Raw genomic sequence first — 22,114 nt, forward strand, 5'->3', positions numbered from 1 at the left:
CGGCTGGGCTTAAACCACGACAAACAGCAAAGACAGAAACCCCAACTCTGTTTCTGTTGACATGTGTCTTAGTCCCCACTTCACTACTAGCAGAATGCAGATGTAAAACTAACCCTGTTAGACTTTTTGTGGTCTTAAAGCTCCTATGGAACTTCTAAGGACATCTCATGGGCTTCTGGGTCACAGCTGACTGGCAAAAGACGTAGACTAAGAAAAAGACAAAGACAGAAGAAAAAGACAAACAAAACCCAACCATGATGAATAAAAAATATGCATGAGGAAGAGGGTAGCTCCCAGATCTTCCATCCTGTCGAGGACACAGCTGTCTTTCACAGAGCTGGCAGCATCTTAGAATAGAATCGTAGAGCATCTTGCTGAATATGGTGGCCAGTTCTTGATGGCTTCGTTTGGTCACTGAGACCACCCTGGTCTGGGAGCCCCTAGGCTAGAGCAGGCCACCTGAGTCTCCAAATCTCAGGGCCCAGTGACTTACCCAGAGTGTACCAGGTACCCCTCCACCACATTTTACATATGTACCTCAGCACACGACATCAGGTGCTGCAGTATTCTCAGCAAGGCTGATGTGAAGGGCACAGAAGAGATGGGATTGCATGGAGGTAGCACTTCTCACTGATCTTAGCTGGAGGAGGTCTTTTGGCCCCATCTTTGCTTTCTATTTTACTACTGGGCAAATAAGTTTGGCCTGCAATCATAACATAGTTTTACAGCTCCCAAAGGTGGAGTCTTGAGGGATGTCTGAGGGTACGCATCCTGCGGGAGACTGACTTTTGGCAGAGTAAGATAGTTGCATACAGGCTGGTCCATGCCGCCTGGGTCCCTAGAAGAAACTGTCCTCTGAAACAAGCCCAGGTTTTGTACTGGAACAGTCCAGAACAGAGGCTGGCAGCAGATCAACAGTTTCCCAGTCTGGATGGCAGATGGTTCATCAGCCCTGTTTGGTCCCTGACACCCTCTTATTGAATGATATAAATATTTCCAGTGAACCCCAAGAGTCAATGTCCAGGATAACAAATCTATGGCATTCCATTCACATATCCTCCTGCTTTATGCACTTAACAGAATTTCCTAAAAAGGAAAAATGGCTTCTCTGTGTTTTGCTCACCAAAGAATATCCGTATTTCAGCATACAGTTTTGGCCCATAGATTTTCCTATCTTGCAGTTACCTTATTTGACAGATGTGAACTCAGGCTTTGGCTTGGATTAATTCTATGTTACCTATCTGAATCATCTTTGCTATTAAAAATAAAGTCCTGTATCATTGGACTCAAGTTCCCACATACATCTTAAAGTACTAGCTCCTTCCACTTTATCCAGGTATCAGCAAAAATAGACTGAAAACCCTAATACCATTACAGCTAAAACATGACCTCACTTTCATTCTCATTAAGTCATTCCCTTTAAGTCAGCGTGGACAGAAGAAGGGTGGGAGATTCTGGATCCTTGCCAGGGTCCCTATTAAAGACCAATTTATTCTATTTTTCATTATTTAACAGACAATGTTGAAAATACAAATACCAGTGGGATAAAAAATGGTTTATGTAAGTAGCAGTGGGAAAACTCTGTGGTAAACCAGAGGTGGGACTAATCCCTTAACAGAGACAAGTGAGTAATAGCAGCTGAGACAGACAGGGCAAGGTCTCAGTAGGTGCTGAGTACGTCCATGAGGAGCCAAGCATTTCTGCTTCCATGACAGTGGTCACTACAGCCAGGCAGGAGTGACGTGACAGTGAATCAATCCTTTGTGCAAGGACTAATAAAGGCAATTTGGAGAAGACAAGGTGAATAAAGGTGCTGCTTGAATTTTTAATGAAACAGACCAAGTGGCTTTTCAGCTATCTGTGTAATTAGTATTACCACTGAACAGTGTATTACTGGGATTAAAAATACTCCATGTCAGTCCTGAAAAAAAATAAAAGAATAATTACTATGCATTTATTTAAAAAGGCCAGATAACCTGTTTGAGTGCTATTAATCCAAAACCAGCATTAACTAGAACAAGAGACCTGTTTCCAACGGTCAAGTGAGACTGTGCTACTTGACAGCTCTTGTTAAAGGGGTGCAGCATCAATTAATATGAGTTAATATTCCATTTCTCAGTGGAGGCATGTGCCTTATGGTATCTGCAACTTGCAGCTTCAAGTTGCTCCTTGTTTCTCCAGCTTTCCTGAGAAGCCCAGATAAATAGTGGATGAGAGGGATGCTGGTTCAGAATCTTTTTCCTAGTTATTAATACCAAGGAAAACAAAACGGATGGTAGGGCCCAGACTGTGTTCTGAGGCTTGCAAAGGGAAGTCATCTTTAACATACTCCATTTACAACCTGCTGTAGCATGGGTTGTCCCTAGAAAGCAAAGGTTACCCACTATGTGATCCCAAATCACTATCAGATTGTTAATTAGCTGTTCTCCATTCTTCCCAACAAACCAGGAAGGGTTTAGGCTTTCCAATGACTTGCCACTGCCAGAAATGGGAGATCAACTTTCCACTCTCCTGCAGCCTCAGCTGCCTCTGCTGCAGTGCACTCCAGTGGCTCACTGGGTCCTTCACAGAGCTGAACCATTTCCCTCACTCAGCAGAGGACTGATGTGACAGGCAAACCAGGCAAGTGGCACTGGACACATGCTGGAGGAGGCAGAAGGAGGAAGAGGAGGCAGAGGAGGAGAGGAGCAATGTGACTGGAGCCTCAGTCACTGGCACCCTCTGACAGCTCAGCAGAGCAGACAAAACCTGCTCATTTCCTAGCTTCTTTTGTTTTTACAGGAGAAGGAAACAGCTTTCACCCTCCCTCCCTCCCCACTGTTTCCACCTTCGTGAGGGGATGATGATGAGATGAACAAAAATCACCTGCTGGCCTCTGTTGCTGGTGTGTTTATGTAGGCTTCTAGCACCTCACCTTGCATGTTTTGGGGTCTCTGTGCTCCCCAGCAGAGTCATGGTGCTCACTTGCCTTCTTACAGCTCCTGAGGCTTACCCGATCTCAGGGGAAAAAGCAAAAGGTTGAAAAAACCGTGCTGCAGATTCTAGTCAGATGTTCCCTTTTAAACACAGATTTGACAAATAATGCTTTGTCAGTATCAATGCACATCAGTGATCACATTGTTCAGTCTTGCATTTGGGAATGCTTTCCAATTAAAAGCAAATCGCTGAAAGAGACTTTCAAATTGGTTTCATTGAAGAAGAAGAAAGGAAGGGAAGCTACTTGAGATCTGACAATAGCTGAAGTGATTTGTAAGCATGAAGCACACAAGATAACATTTAATTAACAGCAGCAAAAATAGAACGTTGCTTTGAATTTACGTAAGATCTCTTGTTCTATGTATGCGTAATGCCCTTTCTTTACGTTTCTCTTTCCACAGAACTGTATTAATGCTCCATTCCTATAGATGATATACCAGTCATAGGTTGGGCAGCACTTCCTATCCATTTTTCAGATATTTCAATACTCACTTGCAGGGTTTGACCCAGGCAGTATTTTCCAAAAATCTCAATCTGGCATAATTTTCCATAAAGCAGTGAAAGTGACTGTGCACATAATTCCTGATATTTACTGTGGCTGTCCATAAGCTTACTTACCTACTGCTGCCTAAATCTGAAACATCTCTGTGGCTTAACTGAGTAATATCTCCGGAGCACATGGAGAAACAAGGACACCTGCAACTCAGGTGATGATCCTGGGCACCCTGGTCAACAGAGCCAGACAGACAGGTTTTTGGTGCCACTCGCTTGATCCATTTTGGATGCCTGCTTCAAGGAAATCTTGAGCCGCAGTTCCCGGACACTGCTTCTCCCTGTCAATCAGCAAGATGGCCCTGACACTGTGATGGCTCCAGTTACGTAGATCATTCAGTGAGACTGATCTTGAGAAGGTTGTGGCTCAAAGCACATCTCCCAGCATCACTCCAGTGGTCACTACAGATGGGATCTGAGCACATGCTGTGATGGTATCACTATCTGCACCCAGTTACCATTCTGCATCAAGATGCCAATGTTGAAATGCCACTGAAATTGATCTGCATCAGGACCCTCTCCAACCTGTCTGGCAAACTGCCTCTCACAGCATGCTGAGTTGGCACTTCATGGGCAAGTTCTTGCTCCCTAGGGACAGCACTGCTCTCCATGTGCTTTGAGACCCTGTAATGCTAGGCTGTATGCTATGCCAGTGTGGCAGCTGTCTGCTGGGATCCATTAGCCAGGGTTCCTACCTGATTCATTGATCCTCCAGTCCCCTTGTGATGGAGAGAGCATCTTAGACCTAGGAAACAGGTCTAACAGAGGGACTATTGGAGGGACTGGATAATGCTGAGTAGCCAGGTTGTAGCTTCTGTGTTCATGGGGCACTCCAGCATCCACTGGCCAAGGCTCTGGGCAACTTGGTACAACTATGAAGCAAGCATCCAGATGATCTGCAGAGGCCCTCTCTAACCAGAACAGTTATGTGAGGCTGGGGACCACAGTGAGCACACAAGTGTTGTCCATGGGGACAGAGTCTGTGCAAGGTTCCCAGCAAGGGGCTGGCATTTGTACCTGACCCCATCTCACCAAAGGTAAAGGTTCCTCTTCCTCTTAAACAATGAGCCAGGATTTCTCTGTGGCTGTTGTTCGTCTCTCCCTGCTCCACCATGAACCTTCCCACTAGTTTCCCCTGCTGATGCTCTGCTGGAGTTTGAAAACCAGTGTGCAATCTGCTCACAGTGTGCACTATGCCCAGTAGATCAGGCTGCTCCTCTCTTGTTTTCATGGCAAAAACATGCTGCTTTAGCTTTGACGTCCACTTTCTTTGTTTTTTTTGGTGAAGTTACCCTGCTTTTAGTTTTACTCCAGTTTTGAATTTTTCAAGCTTATTGCATACAATACTACAACTCTGTGAACTAGAAAACATCAAAGAAACTAAATCCAAATATGAAAAATAGCAGTAATTGATAGTAAGTTGTATAGGAATTAGTAGGTAATCCACTAGTAATCAATAACTAATTATGCAGAGCAATTAATCAGTTGTACAAGAGACGTCAGCAAACGTATGACCTATCTGTATGATCTTATTATCCAAATTTAAGCAGTCCTCCAGTTTTTTGGTACCATTGTTTTAGAGTCATGGAGAACTGCTGGCTTTTCAATCATGGGGAAGACATCTCCTGCGTCTGTGAAGTGATGTAATCGTACCCCTGAGTTATGATGAACTTGCCTGGCCTTTTCCAATTGATTTTCCTTTTGCATTTGATGCAACGCAGGCTCCAAAGACTACGTGACTTTGATGTGTCCTCTGTAAAGTATGCAAACACACACTTGCCAAACCTTTCCCCTCCTGCTCCACTTTTCCCTGCTTAAACAGGAAGAACAACTGTCCAAAAGCCAAGACATGGGAACAAACTCTGATGGATCACATTCCTGAATTAAGCTGGTTTGGAATAAAAACAAGCCAAAACCACTGGGGCAAATCCCCCAGGATTCAGTCTAGCTCATTCTTCATTTTAGATTGGATCATCTAAACAGCATTTCCACTGCATCCTCAGCTCCCTAGGAAATTGTACCATCCACTGACTGTAGAGATTGACAGCTCAGATGGGCTGAGAATGAGCAGGTTTCTTATTTTGGTAACCCCCATTATCTGTGTTCAAACCAACCAAATTATGATAGCAAACACACAGCAATTTCCCTGTTTTGTGAAGAATCTATTTCTAACACAAAAAATATTCTGTTCAGACAGGTAGGGCTGATACTGCTGTAATGACAAATGGAACAGCCAAACCCAGTCTCATTCCAAAGATAGCTATATGTTTTGATGTAATGAGATGATAAATATATGTGTCAGCTGCATTAAGAATGGACTCTATTATACAAGAATGGCTCTGTAAAGCTTCCCAGATTTACTTCTTTGCCTCTTATTTTGAGGATCCAATTCTTACTGCCTCTAAGCTGGTCTTTCCTAGTTTTCATCATCTCCCCTACTTAAAAGGGATAACATTGGACTTTAAGACGAGTCTTTTCTGTACCTGTAATGACAGTAATGTTACTTGTTCTCAGAGCTTCAGCTTAACCCAGGAGCTTGCAGCAGCACGAAGACACACGATCTTTTGTACAGTGAGACACTTCTGTAAAGTGCCTACACGTACCGAAGAGTGAGGCTGGAGCTTGACTGATTAAACAGTGAGAGACTCCATTTGGTCATCTCTTCATTTGAGACATTTCATCTTTGCTTCCAATAAATTGTTGTATCTGCTGGGACTGCAGGAGAATTTACTGTAACTCTAATTAAGTCATGGCAGAATTAGAAGCATGTGTCATCGATCTCCTTTGCCTTGCAAAAGAGCCAGATTTCCAAATCAAAACAAACCAGAAACCTGGATCAGTGTTCAGACCTCCAAGAGGTACCCAGTTTAAAGCTCAGTTTACTACAGCACCTAAATTTGAGGGGGATTGGAACCAAGAGCTACTTAGAGATGTGGTCTTTTTTTTCTCGTAAATATAGACTTCCTAATAAAGAAGCTTGCGAAACCTTCTCAGAGAGGTAAGGTTTTAATTGTTTCTCCACAGACATAACTGCATACTGAAGGGCTTTTGTAGATCTGCAAAACCTGTGTCCAGCTACCTCTGATGTCAGGAGATGCCCGGCTTTGCTTGAAGTTGGTGGCAGCTGCAGGGAGTGGAGCTGCATGTCTCCAGCTCTTGTTGGGCCAGGCATCTCCAGCGACTTCTCACAACCAGTAGTTTGGGACTGGGGGCAGCAGGGTAGAAACAATGGAGACTCTCAGCAACGTTCCCCACCAGCCTAATTGAAGTTCTGACATCTGAACAAGATGTCAAAAGGTGTCATAATGAGCCAGCTTTTGTATCGGAGTACAGCCAGCTCTGCTGTGCTGGAGATACTTGCCGATATCTGTCAGTTAATTAAAGCTGAGTTTTCCAAAGACAGAATAATTGTTCTTCAGACAAATTATTATGATCTTTTATCACCTGCTATTGTGATGATTCTGTATTTTTTGATGATTTTATTTTTGTTGTGTGGTACTTAGTCATACCCTTCACTATTGCCTCAGCTCAATAGCTGAGCTTTACATAATGATTTATTTAAATACATGCCGCTGCTTGCCTGTAGCGGTGTGTGTCCAAGATATGTGTGGTAACCACTTTACCACCAGCAGTGGGAAGTGTCCCAGGGCAGGGGGAAGCTAAGCCTGGACGTCTCCCATGGAAGAGGAGCCGAGGTTGCCCTTGCTTGACAACGGTTTGCTCAGACTCACCATGAGCACTGGGGAGCAGGAGGCTGCAATGCTATATTCTCCTGCCATGGAGCTCCTGGAGCCTGGACAAGGCAGAGCCAGAGATGTGACAGCAGGGAAGGAGGAGAGCTGGGGCGTCTGTACCTGTGAGCTTGAAGGCCAGAGATGTTTCTCCTCCAGCCCTGGGGGTCTCAACTCCTTGTAAGAGGTGGTGCTGCCAAGCACAATGCTGCTTTGGAAGACCTCCAGCTGCCAGCCCAGGCTGCGACTGTGAGTGACGAGACATCCGTGAGCAACATGTCCTGCATGAAACAGCCATCATGTGCTTGACCTGAATGACATGCCTGGGTCCTTCAGAATTAGTCCTGGTGAGGAGCACTAAGTACTAGTGTATAAATGAAAGGCAAGTTTTGGTTATAAAACTGCTTGCTTTCCTGTTGAGGGGCAAAGTTATAAAAAAACTATTAGTCAACGCTGTAATTGATGGTTTGATGGTAATTTGCAGCAGCACGGTATCATGAATATCAATTTTATTCAAAAGAACAGATAATGAAAACTTTTCATTTTGTAGTGACTCACGTGTAATACACTGCATTTCCTTTAATAGGAAATGATGTGCGTACAAAATCCATAGTTGCTATGATTAGTTGTTGCTGATCTTTAAAGATAAGAAGCAAAGTGGGGAGAAAAAGTGAAAACTGTGTCAATTTATCAACAAGAAAGTTACTCAGATACCAGAAGTAATGAGGCTCTGAATAAAAATGACTATAATGAATCATTTCCTTGAAGTATAATTTAGCTTGTGTTTAGAACTGAGTAAGTACAGCTTTGAGGTCCTAAGAAGTGTGCATTTCATGAAGGCAAGTGAAATTTTTTTAAGCTCTTAAAAATCAGTTGAGTCCCTTTACATAATTGGTGCTGCACATTTTCCAGTGCACTATAACAGAGTTCAGAGCCTTCTGTACCCTATGTGCACAAAATAATGCGGTCCCTGTAGGTAGTAAAAAATCCACTTGGCGTGTGAAGCCAGTACACTGTGATGGCTCTGGAGATGTATTATAAATCTGCAGGAGTAGATATTCAGTGGGAAGCAGGTTATATGATCAAGCACCTAATGTGTTCTGCAAATTCACTTCCCTTACTATTCAGCCTCTGCACAATTTCTTCCTACCTATTGATCAAAACGCCACCACAGTGGAAGGAAGGCACAATTTTGTAAAATCAATGTTAGCAGAGCAGATACTTAGAAGATGTCTTAAAAGTAATTTAGACCATTGAGAAAGACCACGCTTGTCTTTGTCTGAGTGCTTATTTTTATTGTCAGTAGTGAAAGATAAAAATCAATATTAACTCATCAGAACTACTTTAACTTAAAATAATATTGTATATTATTATGAGTAATTGCACCTTACTGCCAAGAAGTCTGTAATTTTTCGTCCTTGATTTAAGAACAAAGAATCTAATTCTGAGAACAGACGGTCAACTCACAAAACAAGAAATCATTGTAACACTTCACTACAGTCATTCTTTCTCAGTTACAATTGTTCTGCTGAGTTTTTACCTCTAAAGGCAGCAATTCTAACCTTAATAAAACATTTCTACTACACTTTTACTTGTTGATAATAATCCTTAATTCCTGAACAGTTTTGTTTTGTTTTGTTTTCTCTTAAAAATCCCAAAGCTCATGAACAAGTCTGTGTCTATTCCTGTATCAAGACCTATTTTAAATGGCTTTTGGCACATGCTCTGTGTTGATAGAGCCCATAAAAATGCTACCCTTTCCATTGTCAGAAAACTCTTAATGAACGTTATTTCAGCTGACTGATTCTTTCAAATGTCTAGGGCACTTCTATGGGTACAAGTGCTCAGGGTTTTTCCCCTCTGCCTCCAGAATATTTCCATCTTCTCTTCTGGGTAATTTCAACAACAAAGACTTATCACTCTCCAATAAATCTCTGCAATTGTTATTAATTTATTTCATTTATACATGGCAAAGATGAAAACAACAATTAAGCTGAAGATTTATTGTGTGGTCTTTAAGTAGAAGACTTTTAATTGTTAAATGTTAACCAAGGTGGGAAATTTAGCCTCCCTCTGGGCGACTCACTACATTGTTTTTCCTGAACAGCCACCCTGGATTATACGTTAGTACAGAAATGCAGAAGTTGATTCATGTTCTATGTCCCTCTGTCTTCCAAGGTTGAGATTCCACTAAGAATTGATGTGTTTTTTTCCTTTCCCTGGAAACAACAATTTTTAACTCCAGTTTCCTTTGTAGTTTCTGTGGTGCTGTGGAGTTTTTCAGTTGTTTCTTAAGTGTTGGCTGACCGATGAGTTCAAGTTCAGTGGTTTTCTTTCTAAATCTAGCATGGTGCTCCTATGCTCTGTAGTGCTATTCTTGTGGTATCATGCCACCTTTTACATCACTTCTCTAAGAGAAACTCAGTGCTGATGCCAAATCAAAAAGGTGAAATGGTTAATTCTCTACCAAGAATCTTCACAAAGCCTGTCACTTGCATTTTCTCCTGTCAACTTACTAGATTTTAACTTTAGTTGTGGTTTGTGTGATTTTGCTTACAGTGACAGATGTCAGAGTTTCTAAATTCTGGACATACAATTTCTTCTCTAAGCCAACATTTCCACACAGTGCCTCTTCGAAGTCCTTTGTTCAGTTTTATTATTAGGAACTTGATTTTTTTTTTTTTTTTTTTAAATTCCTGAGAGTCTTTCCAGCTCTTGTAGGCCTCCATGGTACAACCTGGTTAGTCCCCAAGTTATTTTCTTGCTTCTTTCAACATATATTCATGTTATTGACATATTTCTCATCCTGATTTCTTATTTTTTTTTCCCTTTTGCAAATTTTTAGTAGCTGCTTCTCTGCTTTTTTTTTGTTGCTGTTGTTTGGGGGTGTGTGTTCATTGTTTTTTGTTGTTTTGTTTTTTGTTTGTTTTCTTTTCTTTTTTACTTTCCTTTTTTTTTTTTTTTTGGTGGGTTTTGTTGTTTTGGTTTGGTTTGTTTGGTTTTTTATTTCTTCTTACAGTGCTTTTATTGCCTTGGTTTCCTTTCTTTTCATTCACGAGGATACTTATTTCCCTACTTTCCAAAACTAAACCCTGGAGGCATTGTGACATTTGACATCTATAAGTTGACTACTTGTGACTGAAGTTCTGCAACTCCTGAAATGATGAGGGCCTTCTTTAATACAGGTACACAGATCAAAGTGACTATTGATTTTCTGCATTAGGCGGACCTTAAAGCACAGACCAAAGAATGCCTGACTGGCTGTGGTCTGGGTTTTTCCAAGACAGGCAACAGACTGGAGTGATGTCATTGATGGTGCTGCCTAAATTTATGTTGATTAAAAGGAGTAGGGAAGTGACAAGCAGTTCTGGGAAAATCATGATGTATTCGATTATTATGCATGGAGCAATAGCAATATATGGTGCTGTCCTACACCAAGTCTTGTTTTTCATTGTCCTTTGTCTATAACAGTGTTTTCTTAGTAATAGACTCCACTTCTGTGTACTATGGAAAGAGAAATCTAAACCTTCTGAACATAAGTGTCTTTTCTTTAAGGCCTTGGTGATTTGGAGGTACTTAAGTGATAGAATCATAGAATCAACTAAGTTGGAAAAGACCTTTAAAATCATTAAGTCCAACCTTTACCCCAGGACTGCCAAGACCACCACTAATCACGGCACTGAGGACTTCATCTGGTTTTTGAACCCTCCCGGGGATAATGATTCTACCCCTTCCCTGGGCAGCCTGTTCCAGTGCCTGAACACCCTTTAATGAAGAAATTTTTCCTAATATCTAGTCTAAACCTCCCTTGGCACAGCATTGAGGCCATTTCCTCTTGTCCTATCACTTGTTACTTGGGAGGAGAGACCAGCCACCACCTCACTCCATCCTCCTTTCAGGTGGTTGTAGGGAGCAATAAGGTGTCCCCTGAGCCTTCTCTTCTCCAGACTAAACAACCCCAGTTCTCTCAGCCATTCCTCATCACACTTGTGCTCCAGACCCTTCACCAGCTCTGCTGCCCTTCTCTGTACCTGCTCTGGCACCTCTTGCAGTGAGGGGCCCAGAACTGAACACAGGATTTGAGGTGCAGCCTCACCAGTGCCCATTGCAGGGGGATGATCACTGCCCTGGCCCTGCTGCCACACTATTGCTGATACAGGCCAGGATGCCGTTGGCTTTCTTGGCTGCCTGGGCACAAGCTGCTTGTTCAGCTCCATCAATCAGCTCCCCCAGGTCCTTTTTGATGAGCAACTTTTGAGCCACTCTTCCCCAAGTCTGGAGCATTGCATGGGGTTGCTGCGGCTCAAGTGCAGGACCTGGCATTTTGCCTTGTTGAACCTCATACCACTGACCACAATTTACAAGGGTCACCTTGTCATAGAATGAGCTCAGGTTGTTCCAGCAGGACCTGCCCTTCAAGAACCATGCCGACTGGGTCTGAGCCCCTGGTTTTCCTGCATGTGAAAAAAAAAAGTACCACATAAAACTGAAAGGTGGGAAATACCACTATTGAACTGCACTAAGCAAGAGATTGTGAGTTTATCTTCAAAGGTGATCTAGTCCTGAACTATATCTGTTGTTGGTATTTCAGCTCCTCTGATGTTTCTTAGTGACCAAGGAGCAGTACTTTTACAGACTTCTACCTCTCCCCAGTGTTCAGGTAGGCATGTGGATAGGTACAGTCTAATAAGGGAACCTACGAGCTTGTTCCCAAACTGTACAGCCCAGAAACCTGTCCTGGTTCACCAAAGGGTGCCCAGGAAAGGCTGGTGGGGCTGGATGCAGTTAAAGCCACCCTGAAAGTGGCAGGCACCCAGAAAGGGTAAGCTGAGTGTGATGCTGGGGGACAGAGATCCTCTGTCACTGCAAGTTTTCCCAGGAGAAATGGTATCTCTTTGAGTCCTGATTTTTATTTTTTCCTTTTTCAATGTTTCAATGTCTCTGGTGCTGGGTAACCATGCCAGTGCTGCCAGCACCACACCTGGGGCCCAGGAAGCCCTTGATGGGTTGCATGGGGCTGGATCAGAATCCTGAGCCAGGCTCCATGCCTCGTGGTAGCCAGCAGCAGCTTTGCCTGGTCTTTTTGGAACAAAGCAAAACATTTTCACAACCCCCACCTTTTCTATAAACACAGTCCTGCAGGATGGACACACTTGCCTGAGTCTGACCAGTTCTGCCAAACACATCCCTCTCTTCATGAGTCAGTCACCAAAACTGTGGTCCCAAAACCCTACAAAGGGAGAGACTGAGGCATACTGTAGTTTTCACCCACTTCAGTCAGGAGGGATTAGCTTCAGAGCTGCTGAACACTCAAGACACTTGATTTTTGGTGACTGACTGTGAGATTAAGAACCACAAGGCAGTGCTGAAGATGTCCAGCATGTAACTGGATTAATCAGTGTTGACTGTTAATTGAACATCAGAGGAGGAACAATCTGGTCTCACTATTCCCAGGTAGTACTCCCAGAAAACATATGAATCAGTCCATGTATCTCCTTCCAAGCTAGGACACAACTCTGGTCCTCTGCTGCACTGTGCTTCCTAGAGCTCTCCAGGTTTACAGTCCTCTTCTGGGACACCAAAGGTCTCTAAAAAATGAATCTGTACTTGTGTATCTGTGCCTCCACAGGTTACCAGGATACCTGACCAAAATCCTTCAGCACAGAAAGTGTCAGTAAGTGTACAGCTGGAATGTACTCCACTTGAAGGTGTACACAACATTGGCAAACTAAATTTCTGCCCGTAATGTTACTTTAATAGTTCACAGTTTTACAGTAACATATGTTCAAAATCATCATTTCCAGAAAATTGCACAAGACTTGGGAAGTTTAACCAGAATGCTGAAAGAGCTCTTCAGAAAAATACAACATAATAACGTTTTGCCAACTCTTTAAATGTATTTATTTACATTTGGATTTATGTAAGGAAGTTTCCATGCTATAAATTTTTATTAAAAACATGTCATTAGAAATAAATAGTACATTTATAGTCATAAACAGACCAGTAGTTTTTACACACACTAATGTTGGGTTTCCTCTTACAAAACTGGAAGTGTATTCCACCATCTAATTTTTTTGTTTATACCTGATATAAAAGGATAAAGTTGCTGTAAGAAGTTTTTACTTATTGTGGGTTTCTCAGACTAGATACACAAAGGGGTTTTTTATGTTTTTCTAATATGGGAAACATAGCCTTCTGTTCTTGCTATTGATTTTGGGTATGGTAAATGAGCTTAAATTCTGCAGAAAAAATATCTTGATAGTAACAAAGATTAATATATTGGTTGCTTTTTCTTGCTTGCTCATGGGAATGACTGATTTGTATGAAAAAGAAATATGCTTGTACTGTAGAAAGATTTGATAATAACAGCTGGTTAAAGGAAAAATACATATTTTTCAATTCATCAGAACCTTATTTCATTATCTATGTGAAAATGTGTGACCTGGTTTTCAGATACTAGGAAAGCAGAATTCCTCAATGCTGTTCTCCTTCCTGTTTTCTGTTTCCTGCAGATCGATTTGGTGATACTCAAATGTCACACGGTTGATATGTTTGCCACTGGAGACCATTCTCAGCACGGTATTGTCACAGCCAATTTTCATTTGTGCTAATTAGGGAAAAGAGATATTAAGGAGATTTAAAGATACACTTATATGAAAGGGAGAGGAAAAAGATATGTAGTGTTGAGAATTACAAAGTACTGATAAACACAATTTCGGAAACAAAGCAAATTTGTGTGTATGACCAGTCAGTGGTGGTATTGCTGACTAGATACCTTCTTTTGTATTTGTTAATTTTACTGTACAATGGCTTGGGTATTTAATCAAGTGTTGTAACCTTTGCGCATGCAAATGCCACTCACTTCTCATTCACCTACAGTTTTATATATGCATAGATAGACATGGTGCAGATGTCTTAGGAAGATAAGGTATGCTACTGTTAGATACCAGGACCAATGGGTAAGGGAAATGGTGCACTACCCTGAAGATATCAAAAATGAACAATATTGAACTGTTTTCTGTTAGACAAATTAGTGGGTTTGTGCATAAGGAAGTTCTTCAGAGTAACAAAGGCATGTGAGAGTCCCACCAAGACAAACTCAAATGGCAGTGCCCAGCATACAGACTCACTCGGGGGGAAATCAAGTCTACCACTAGCTACTGCTTTAGATGAGCCACTTGAGCAGGGGTTTGGCAAAGCCTGTTTCATTAGGGAAACTTGGAGCATCTTCCTCACTGGAGGAGAAATCTGGTGGGTCATCGAGAGAGCAGGACTGTTGAGGTGGGATTTCCCTTCCTTCTCACCACCAGGAAAGCACATTTTAATCTCATCACAGAGCTCAGTATTCACTCAGCACGAGTGCTTGCCAGTTAAAGCTTTGAACAGTGCCTAGACAATGAAGCTGTGGTGTGATGAAAGGCAAAAGGATACCACATGGACGAAGTGCCAGACACATGCCTGTTCTCCAGCCCTGTGGAAACGCTGCTTCTCAATGTACCTGTTCATACTCCTGAGGTACAACACATGTGCCACAGGGGCTTGTCTGTCACACCACTGCAACACTTGGTACTCTGCTGTACTGAATATCAGGGAAACTGGAAATTATCAATTTTAAGGGGAAAAATAGGTCACTGACATGGCAAGATAGTGAAACAGGAACAGAGCTCCTCCAGGGTTCAAAGCAGAGAGTGGGAGATCTGAGGCTTTGGGGGAATGTGTTACTCCTGCAGCAGAAAAGGAAGCTTTGGAAACACTGAGTAACTGAGAAAAAACTCCTTAGCTGAAAATGTAACCACTCTGCCTTCATTTGTTATGAATTTCCAGGCTCCTCTATCTGTTGACACTCCTATGTATTACAAGACAAGCATTTAAAAAATAAGTATAACTTTGTTATAAAATTAATGCAGGGGCAAGTGAAGGTGTTTGTGGATGTACTGTGAACATGGCCCAGCCACAGGCTCAAATAGCTCTAGCCGTAATGTTCTGCTAGATGTGAAGTTTACAAGTCTAGCAGGAAATCCAGGTGTGGGGGGCCTCTGTATGACTCCTTCTAGCTAGTTATTTTATCACGTGCAGGTAAGCGGAAGGAAGAGTTCTTACCAGATCCATGAAAAGAGTGACAGAGATCAGCAAGTGGAAACATCTTGGATGGGTCTAAGCCAGTTCCTCCCAGCAGCTCTACAAAATCTCCCATTCCTGCACAGCCTGCTGATGGTTTCTGAAAAGGTGGAGATTAACAGTTATTTATAATTTATCTTGAAAAGGTAGCAGTTCTCTAGACACAGCTGCAGCCACCAGTAGGTTTTAGTTCTCCATGCCCAAACCTGTACGAAATCAGGCTGTTTTTATCCTGAACGATACTACTTCAATTTGACATTAGTCAGTTAATTTCCAAAGGGACTCTGAAGAAAGACCTAAGTAGGCTGTGAAAATTGCTGACAAGCAGTTAAGGTGTTGATTCAATTTCTTTTAGTGCAGATAAGCAGTCTGATTCCGGATGTTTAGACATGTAATCAAATTAATACAGGCAGGGGCTGCATTTGTGCACTCAGCTGGCATGCTGGAACTTAAGTTCCACTATGTCAGACATATTCCTAAGCAGTAAGTGTTGCTTTTGGCGAAGTTTAATTAAAGTAGGAATTAACTGAAAGAGTAGTTTTGTATGATGACAATGGCTCACTGTATATTAGACCCATAAGCATTCTTTTCCTGAAAACTAATGATGTGTGCCAAAAACATTTTGCATGGACACCTTGTACACCTTTGGGCTTTCACCCATATGGTGCTATTTAATTGCTTGATTTCTTCATTTTTTTCTGCGATTATCCCTTTTCTGCCCACTGCTGAGTAAGTCAGCTCATTTGCTCATCTCTGAAAGCCTGGTTTGCTCAGACACTGGTAGTGCCCATGAAGGATCTAGGCTGCCAGCCTCAGTGGCTGCAGAAAACAACCTTTCTTCCTCGTACCCTTCTGGATATTTTGGAATTTGCACCTTCGTAGACCTCCCAGGCACAGGTGACCACCAACAGCACTTGTCATTTCCTGCTGGTCATCACGAAGCACCAAGTGCTGTGGCCAAACCCCAGCCCCATGCTAATGAAGCAGTGGATGCTCAGCATGCTGAGCATGGAATCAGTTGTGAGCACCTTTATATTTTCTCCATGCTAATACCTCACTATCTAACCCAAGTCTTCTTTTTCTGTTCAGAATGGTTGCTGCTTTCATTAGTTTAAATACAGACAGAAAGCACTCCTTTCTTTCTAATGAAATTCTTACCCTTTGTTATGGCAACCAATATTTACATGCATTAATGGTGCCTTGCATAATTTGACTGCCTCTGCAACATTACAAAGACAATAGCAACGGAGACATAACCAGCTTTCATATTTGGGGGGAAACCAGAACCCCCAGGGTGTGGAAACGGGGCCCAGAGTGCACATGCCCTAGCATCCATGCCACAGGCTATCCCTGCTTCACCTGCTTCCCTCTCCTGTGACCAGGAAAACTGCACATGGTAGAATTTCTTAGGAAACAAACAACTCACCTTTAAAAAGAGGCCATTTAAATGCCCCAGGATAAGATCAGATATTTTTATCACCACTGGGTATATTATGGAGAAGCTGCAGTTTCTGTGCTGATGAGGAATGACCAAGGTAAACCTTCCTGAGGGAGTCTGAGAGATGACATTGCAAGCTGCAGCACAGGAGAAGGTACAAGAATTACTTGCTCAGTCACTACTGCTAGTAGCAAAATTATGTACTTTCAGTACTAACAAAGAATAGATGATTGAATTACTGAGAGTGACAATAAATGCTGGTGTTCTTGCATAGTATTTGTTCCCTAAAAATTCCTTGTCCATTGCTTGGTGTGTAGCATGAGGTCTGGCAGAACTTGAGGGTAAAGCAGTCAGTGGGAGAGCTCACACCTCAAATCCATACATCAGGGGCTCACATTGTTTTCCAGTTTTAGGGAGGCTAAATATGGATGCACGCCTTCTGTTTAGCTTTGAGTGGTTATCACCTGGTATTGCCAGCAAGCCTCTAAGCCCTATTCTGCTGCTCTTAAGTGGAGTTCCTTAACTTCTCTTAGATTGAAACTAGAGCAGATACATGCTGATTTTATTTTTGAGTTCAAGCTTAACAGTTCAGGTAAGGGAATATCATCTGCATGTGCAACCCAAGGGATCCTCCACACAGACCTGGAGGCCTACAGCTGCTTCAGCAGGCTGATGAATGACAAGCCACCTTCAGCAACTACACACAGTAATCACATCCATGGGCACGGAAGCCCTACCAGTATGGAGACCCAGCTTGCAGGCTTGTGTCTGAACAACTTGGCGTAAGAATAAGGCAGTCAGGCCATCATCTTCACCCTTTGCATAGTGAAGCAGATAAGCCAGACTGGCCTGAACAATAATTGTTAAATGTCATGTCCCCTCTCAGAAGAATGATGCAAGTGACCAATATTTGTGCCTTGCGAGCTCACGGGCTTAACAAAAGAACTTGCAAATAGGTCCTTGGGATCATATATCATTCATAACTGTCACATAATGTTCAATATAATGGTTTCGCTGTTGATCTGTTTCAAATATTTTACCTCATTGTTCACCCAGATCAAGAAATCACTGAGGTTAAACTCTAAATTAATACTATTTGTTCTAGCCAAGTGTGCTGGAACACGACATGTTAGATTTGAAAAAATCTTTGGAAGAAAGAGCCTTCTGCCCTGAATTCTAAAGCTGTGCCTAAGCTACCTTTTACACTTCACTGACTTTTTTTCTTGAGATGCACACTGGGCCTGAGTCAAATCCTCAGACGTGCAGGTGTGCATGGCTCCACTGGAGCTACTGGAGCTGTGTCAGGGCAGATAATGCCAGTGAGAGAATTCAATGCAAATCAACACATTTATTTTGCTTCCTGCCCCAAACTCAAGCCCATTAGATGGTATAAAATGCAGACTTACGAAAGAGGTTGGTGATTTTCTTGACTGTGATGGTAAATCCATTCCCCGGCTGGTGAATCCTGAAGAAGATCATTGCCACATTCTGCGATGACCTGATGCTCTTCTCAATATTGCCACTTTCACAAAAATCTATGTATCTTTGGGAAGTAGGAAGGGGATGGTCCACGGAACTGGGAAATTTCTCTCCTTTGAGTATCCAACCATCAAATACCTATAGGGGTTCAAAAATTGAAAACAAGGCTTTTGCTTATCACTCTGTTAGAAGAGTAACATGAAATATTACAGAGTTTTATTTTGACACCAGATTGCCTATTCAAAGCCACCAATTAAAAACAAATATTCTTTGTATTCATCAATTTCCTGCTATATAACTGACTATTGTAGCTTCAGCCGGTATTTAGGAAATGCGTACATATAAATTTTGATTTTATTTTTCTTTATTTCCTTCAGGTGACAATATTGGTGGCTATTTTTGAGGGAAGCAGCTCTTTTTTGCTACAGCATCATCACATTTGCATCTTTTTTCTTCTTATTATTATTCCTTACTATTTCAATTTCTTTATTACTAAGAGAAGTTCTTTACCAGCTTAATTTGGAAGCCACATGAAACATAAGTCACTCTCTCAAACTCAGGGCAGTAAGTCCATTGATCTGGCCTGAAATTTTCCACCATTCATATTCTGCAGCTTGTCATTAAGGGCCTGGAGGCCTTCCAGAGGTATTGGAATACAATAAAGCTTTAGGGAGGAATTATTGGCAGAGGTATAGCTCTCTCCTCTTTCTTTCAGCTAATCCTAATTGCTAGAAAGCAGAACAAATGCCGCCTATTTGGCAGGACCTTAAGCAGCAACCTCTACAAATCTTTCCTTCACAACAACAACAAATTATTTGCCCTCACTGTCTTCAGGAAAATGTGTCAGAACTAGAAATCTGTATTAAATTCTAGCATAGCTTCACAGTTGCCTGTTTCAATTCCCTCCTACCTGCTCCCACCCAGTAATTCTTTCTATCGTCCAGTCAGTACTTGGAAAACACAAGGACCAGATCCTGCCATTGCTTCAGTGAGTAATCTTAATGTATGTGTAGGAATTCCTCATGATAAAAATGCAGTATGAGTCTCTGGATTTACCAGAACTATAAATTTTCTGAACTAACGAGACGTGGTTGCTCAAATTACACAAGGGAAAACCTGTGTGCATAAATACAGTGGTATAATGCAGAAACTGGGACCCTATGATCAAAGGAGGGAAACCTTTATAAAGCCTCAGAGATTTTTCTATCCTCCATAAGTGGCTGTAAGTAAGTCTACGCACAAAATTCTTGGACCCAAATCAAGCTGAAGTCAGTCTCTGTATAACAACATGGGAAGAGATGACATCCAAGGGTATGGGAGGGACAGGATTCCCTAGGGTAAAGCAAGCAGGGGAACAGCATCTCTCCAAGAAAGGGACACAAGGAAAGGGCTGAAGGGGAGCTTTCCTCTTCCTAGACCATAACTTGCCACTGGGTGGGAAGGGGTCTGTGCTGTGCACAACCACTGGAGCATAAAGAGCAGAGAGCAAGGTGCGAAGAGCAGCCTTCTCTGCAATCCTGACCCGAGTTCAGATCTTGGTCAATGCTCTGCCTGCCAACAAAATGCACTGGTGAAGTTTTTTTGATAGGGGAATATAAATGGCCCTGAGTCACAAACCTCCTTCTGTTGAGGGCAAACACCCTGAAAAGCTCTAGTGGGGCCATTTGAAAGAAAGCCTGCAGTGATCCACTGATTAATAAGCTGATGTTAAGTGACCTGTGAGCAGAGGTCCTGAGGCAGTAAAAGCTGTATCATTATCTGCAGGGCTTGCATGCAATGAGAAAACCCTCCTCATGGGTCTGACAGGCTCAGCTCATACTGACCAAACTTCAGTCAGTTTCCCAGGTATGGACACTCAGCAGAGGTGCTCCTGGAACAGTTCAGGAGGGCTGGTGATGCAGTTTGGAGAGGGATCCTCAGCTTGTGTCTGACTGTGCTTTAGGGGGTAGTAATGCGGGAGACATATCCAAAGTGCCTCAGGGGGGAGAAACAGCTGTCCCAGAGACAGCTGCATTGTGAGAGCCTGTTCTACACACAGAAACACACACTCATGCACACATGCATTCGCCTGCTCCTTCCACATGTAGCGAATGTCTGACACGTCAGGAAGGCAACATGCAGCAGAACTCGCCAGCTTCTTACCTTCAGGAAATCACCCCCTTTGCAGTCGATGTTTACAAAGTCGTAGTCTATCATGATGAGCTCCTCAGGCTCCCCGATGAAGAAGGTAGCGCAGTGCAGCTGCGGTTGGTCTGCGGTGAAGGTGAACTGCCCCTCTATACTCAGCATGTCAATGCACCCTGCAGAAACACAGACAGCCTGCTGGGGAGGGAGACCCAGCACCAGCGTCAGTGGTGCAGGGAAGGGGGGAGTGAGGAGAGACCCGCAGAGACCTGGCTGCTGGTGAGGAGAGGGCGACCCAGCTAAAGCAATTAGGAGCCTGCCAAGCATCAGAGGATGAATAGTAACTTGCAAGTGTGAGCACAAGAATGTGAGGGGGGGTGTAGGGGGAGGTGACATGTCAAAGCATCTCTGATCAGAAAACTGTGTGTGTGTGTGTGTGCACAAGTGCACAAATACCCCGTTCCTTTGGATTTCCCTCTAATGACAGCTTTTCCACCTGCCCTGGAGATGTGATAATTGCCAGGGACATGGGCGGCCAATCCCCACCCTCTCTTTATTGAGGACCCTCAGGTCTGAGCCCCAACCTCTTCTCAGAGCCCCATTTCAATCCCTCTGCCTCAACCACAGTTTTTCTGGGACTTTAACAGTTTGCTGTTCTTCTTTCTCACCTCGCAGAAGGTGCCTGCAGCTCTGTCACTCTCAGATAGCCCCTTTCCCCTCCCTGTGCCCTGAGCTCTGGTCCCCACCAGAACACCAAAGAAACTCACGTAGTGATCGCCGGTAGACCTGCCCTGCAGACAGCTCTCGCTTCAGATCTTCGCTGAGGAGTAGGAAGGGCTCATCTTCACCAGCATCCCTCACCTGGTGAAGGAAAGAAGGCAAGAGTCTGGGACAAAGTGAAATGTAGTCCCCTCCCTGCAACTCTCAGGAACAGGCACCAGCAGTTCAAATTCCTCCTCCAGAAGCAGTGCAGCTGTGGAAGAGCTCTGTTAGTAAGCTGCCAACCTGCAGTAAAGGGGAACAAACCTAACACCTAAGAGGTGAGCCCAGCAGCTCAGTGCACAGCAAATCTCAAATCCTCAGTAAAAATACAAGTTTGAGAAAAGGGACAAAGAAACTGGGGGACAAGCGGATGGCGTGGGACTGTTGCATTAAATGTTACCCAGGTGTATGTTTAAGACGGAGTGGGAATAGAAGGGGAGAGAAGAAAAAACACAATGCTCGAAACCTGGGAGTACAAGTTAGAAGACAGCAGTTAAAAGCACAGCAAGGTGCCCCGTTGCTCACCTCTAGGTATCTGGTTTCCCCCTTGGAGGCTGCCAGGAAGATGAGAATGAAGTGGCACTGGAACTGGAATGCAGACGGCATGCTGACACCTCCTCTGGCAGCCCTCCCTCTCTCCCCACGGCCAAGTTTCTCCCGGTCTGCGCCAGCAGGCAGGAGCCGCTGGGGTATCTTGGAGAGACTCTTTTTATAGAGCTGTTGGGAGGGGAGGCACTTGGTCCCTGTACTGATAGGGTAACCTATGGTAACTGAATTCCTCTTGCAGTGACACAGTACGTGGGCATGACGAGGGTCCAAATCACAGCCACAGATTTTCAAGCCGGTTGAACTCCCCTCACTGACAGATGTCTTTTATCTCTCTGGTGGAGATGAAAAGCTCTGGGGAGAAGAGCCTGTCCCCATGCAGTCGGAG

General features: G+C 43.2%; 1 protein-coding gene across 1 annotated transcript; it reads right to left on the reverse strand.

The window, feature by feature from the left end:
* Positions 1-13,708: 13,708 nt before the first annotated feature.
* On the reverse strand, positions 13,709-21,857 carry CRHBP (corticotropin releasing hormone binding protein). Its single transcript, XM_010019156.1, has 7 exons — positions 21,706-21,857; positions 21,186-21,279; positions 20,437-20,594; positions 18,222-18,432; positions 16,804-16,952; positions 15,360-15,477; positions 13,709-13,866 (listed from the first exon to the last, which is right to left on the reverse strand). The coding sequence occupies exons 1-7, from the start codon at positions 21,784-21,786 to the stop codon at positions 13,709-13,711; spliced, it is 969 nt and encodes a 322-aa protein (XP_010017458.1). The 5' UTR covers positions 21,787-21,857.
* Positions 21,858-22,114: the final 257 nt, after the last annotated feature.

Source organism: Nestor notabilis, unplaced genomic scaffold (genome assembly GCF_000696875.1).
Source record: "Nestor notabilis isolate BGI_N333 unplaced genomic scaffold, ASM69687v1 scaffold21517, whole genome shotgun sequence".
NCBI classification, from domain to species: Eukaryota; Metazoa; Chordata; class Aves; order Psittaciformes; family Psittacidae; genus Nestor; species Nestor notabilis.

Coding starts and splice junctions, on each gene's coding strand:
- CRHBP (XM_010019156.1), bottom strand. CDS start 21,786: ATGCCGTCTGCATTCCAGTTCCAGTGCCACTTCATTCTCATCTTCCTG. Junction 20,595..21,185: donor GGTCTACCGGCGATCACTAC/GTGAGTTTCTTT, acceptor GTGTTTCTGCAG/GGTGCATTGACATGCTGAGT. Junction 18,433..20,436: donor AAGGGGGTGATTTCCTGAAG/GTAAGAAGCTGG, acceptor GAACCCCTATAG/GTATTTGATGGTTGGATACT.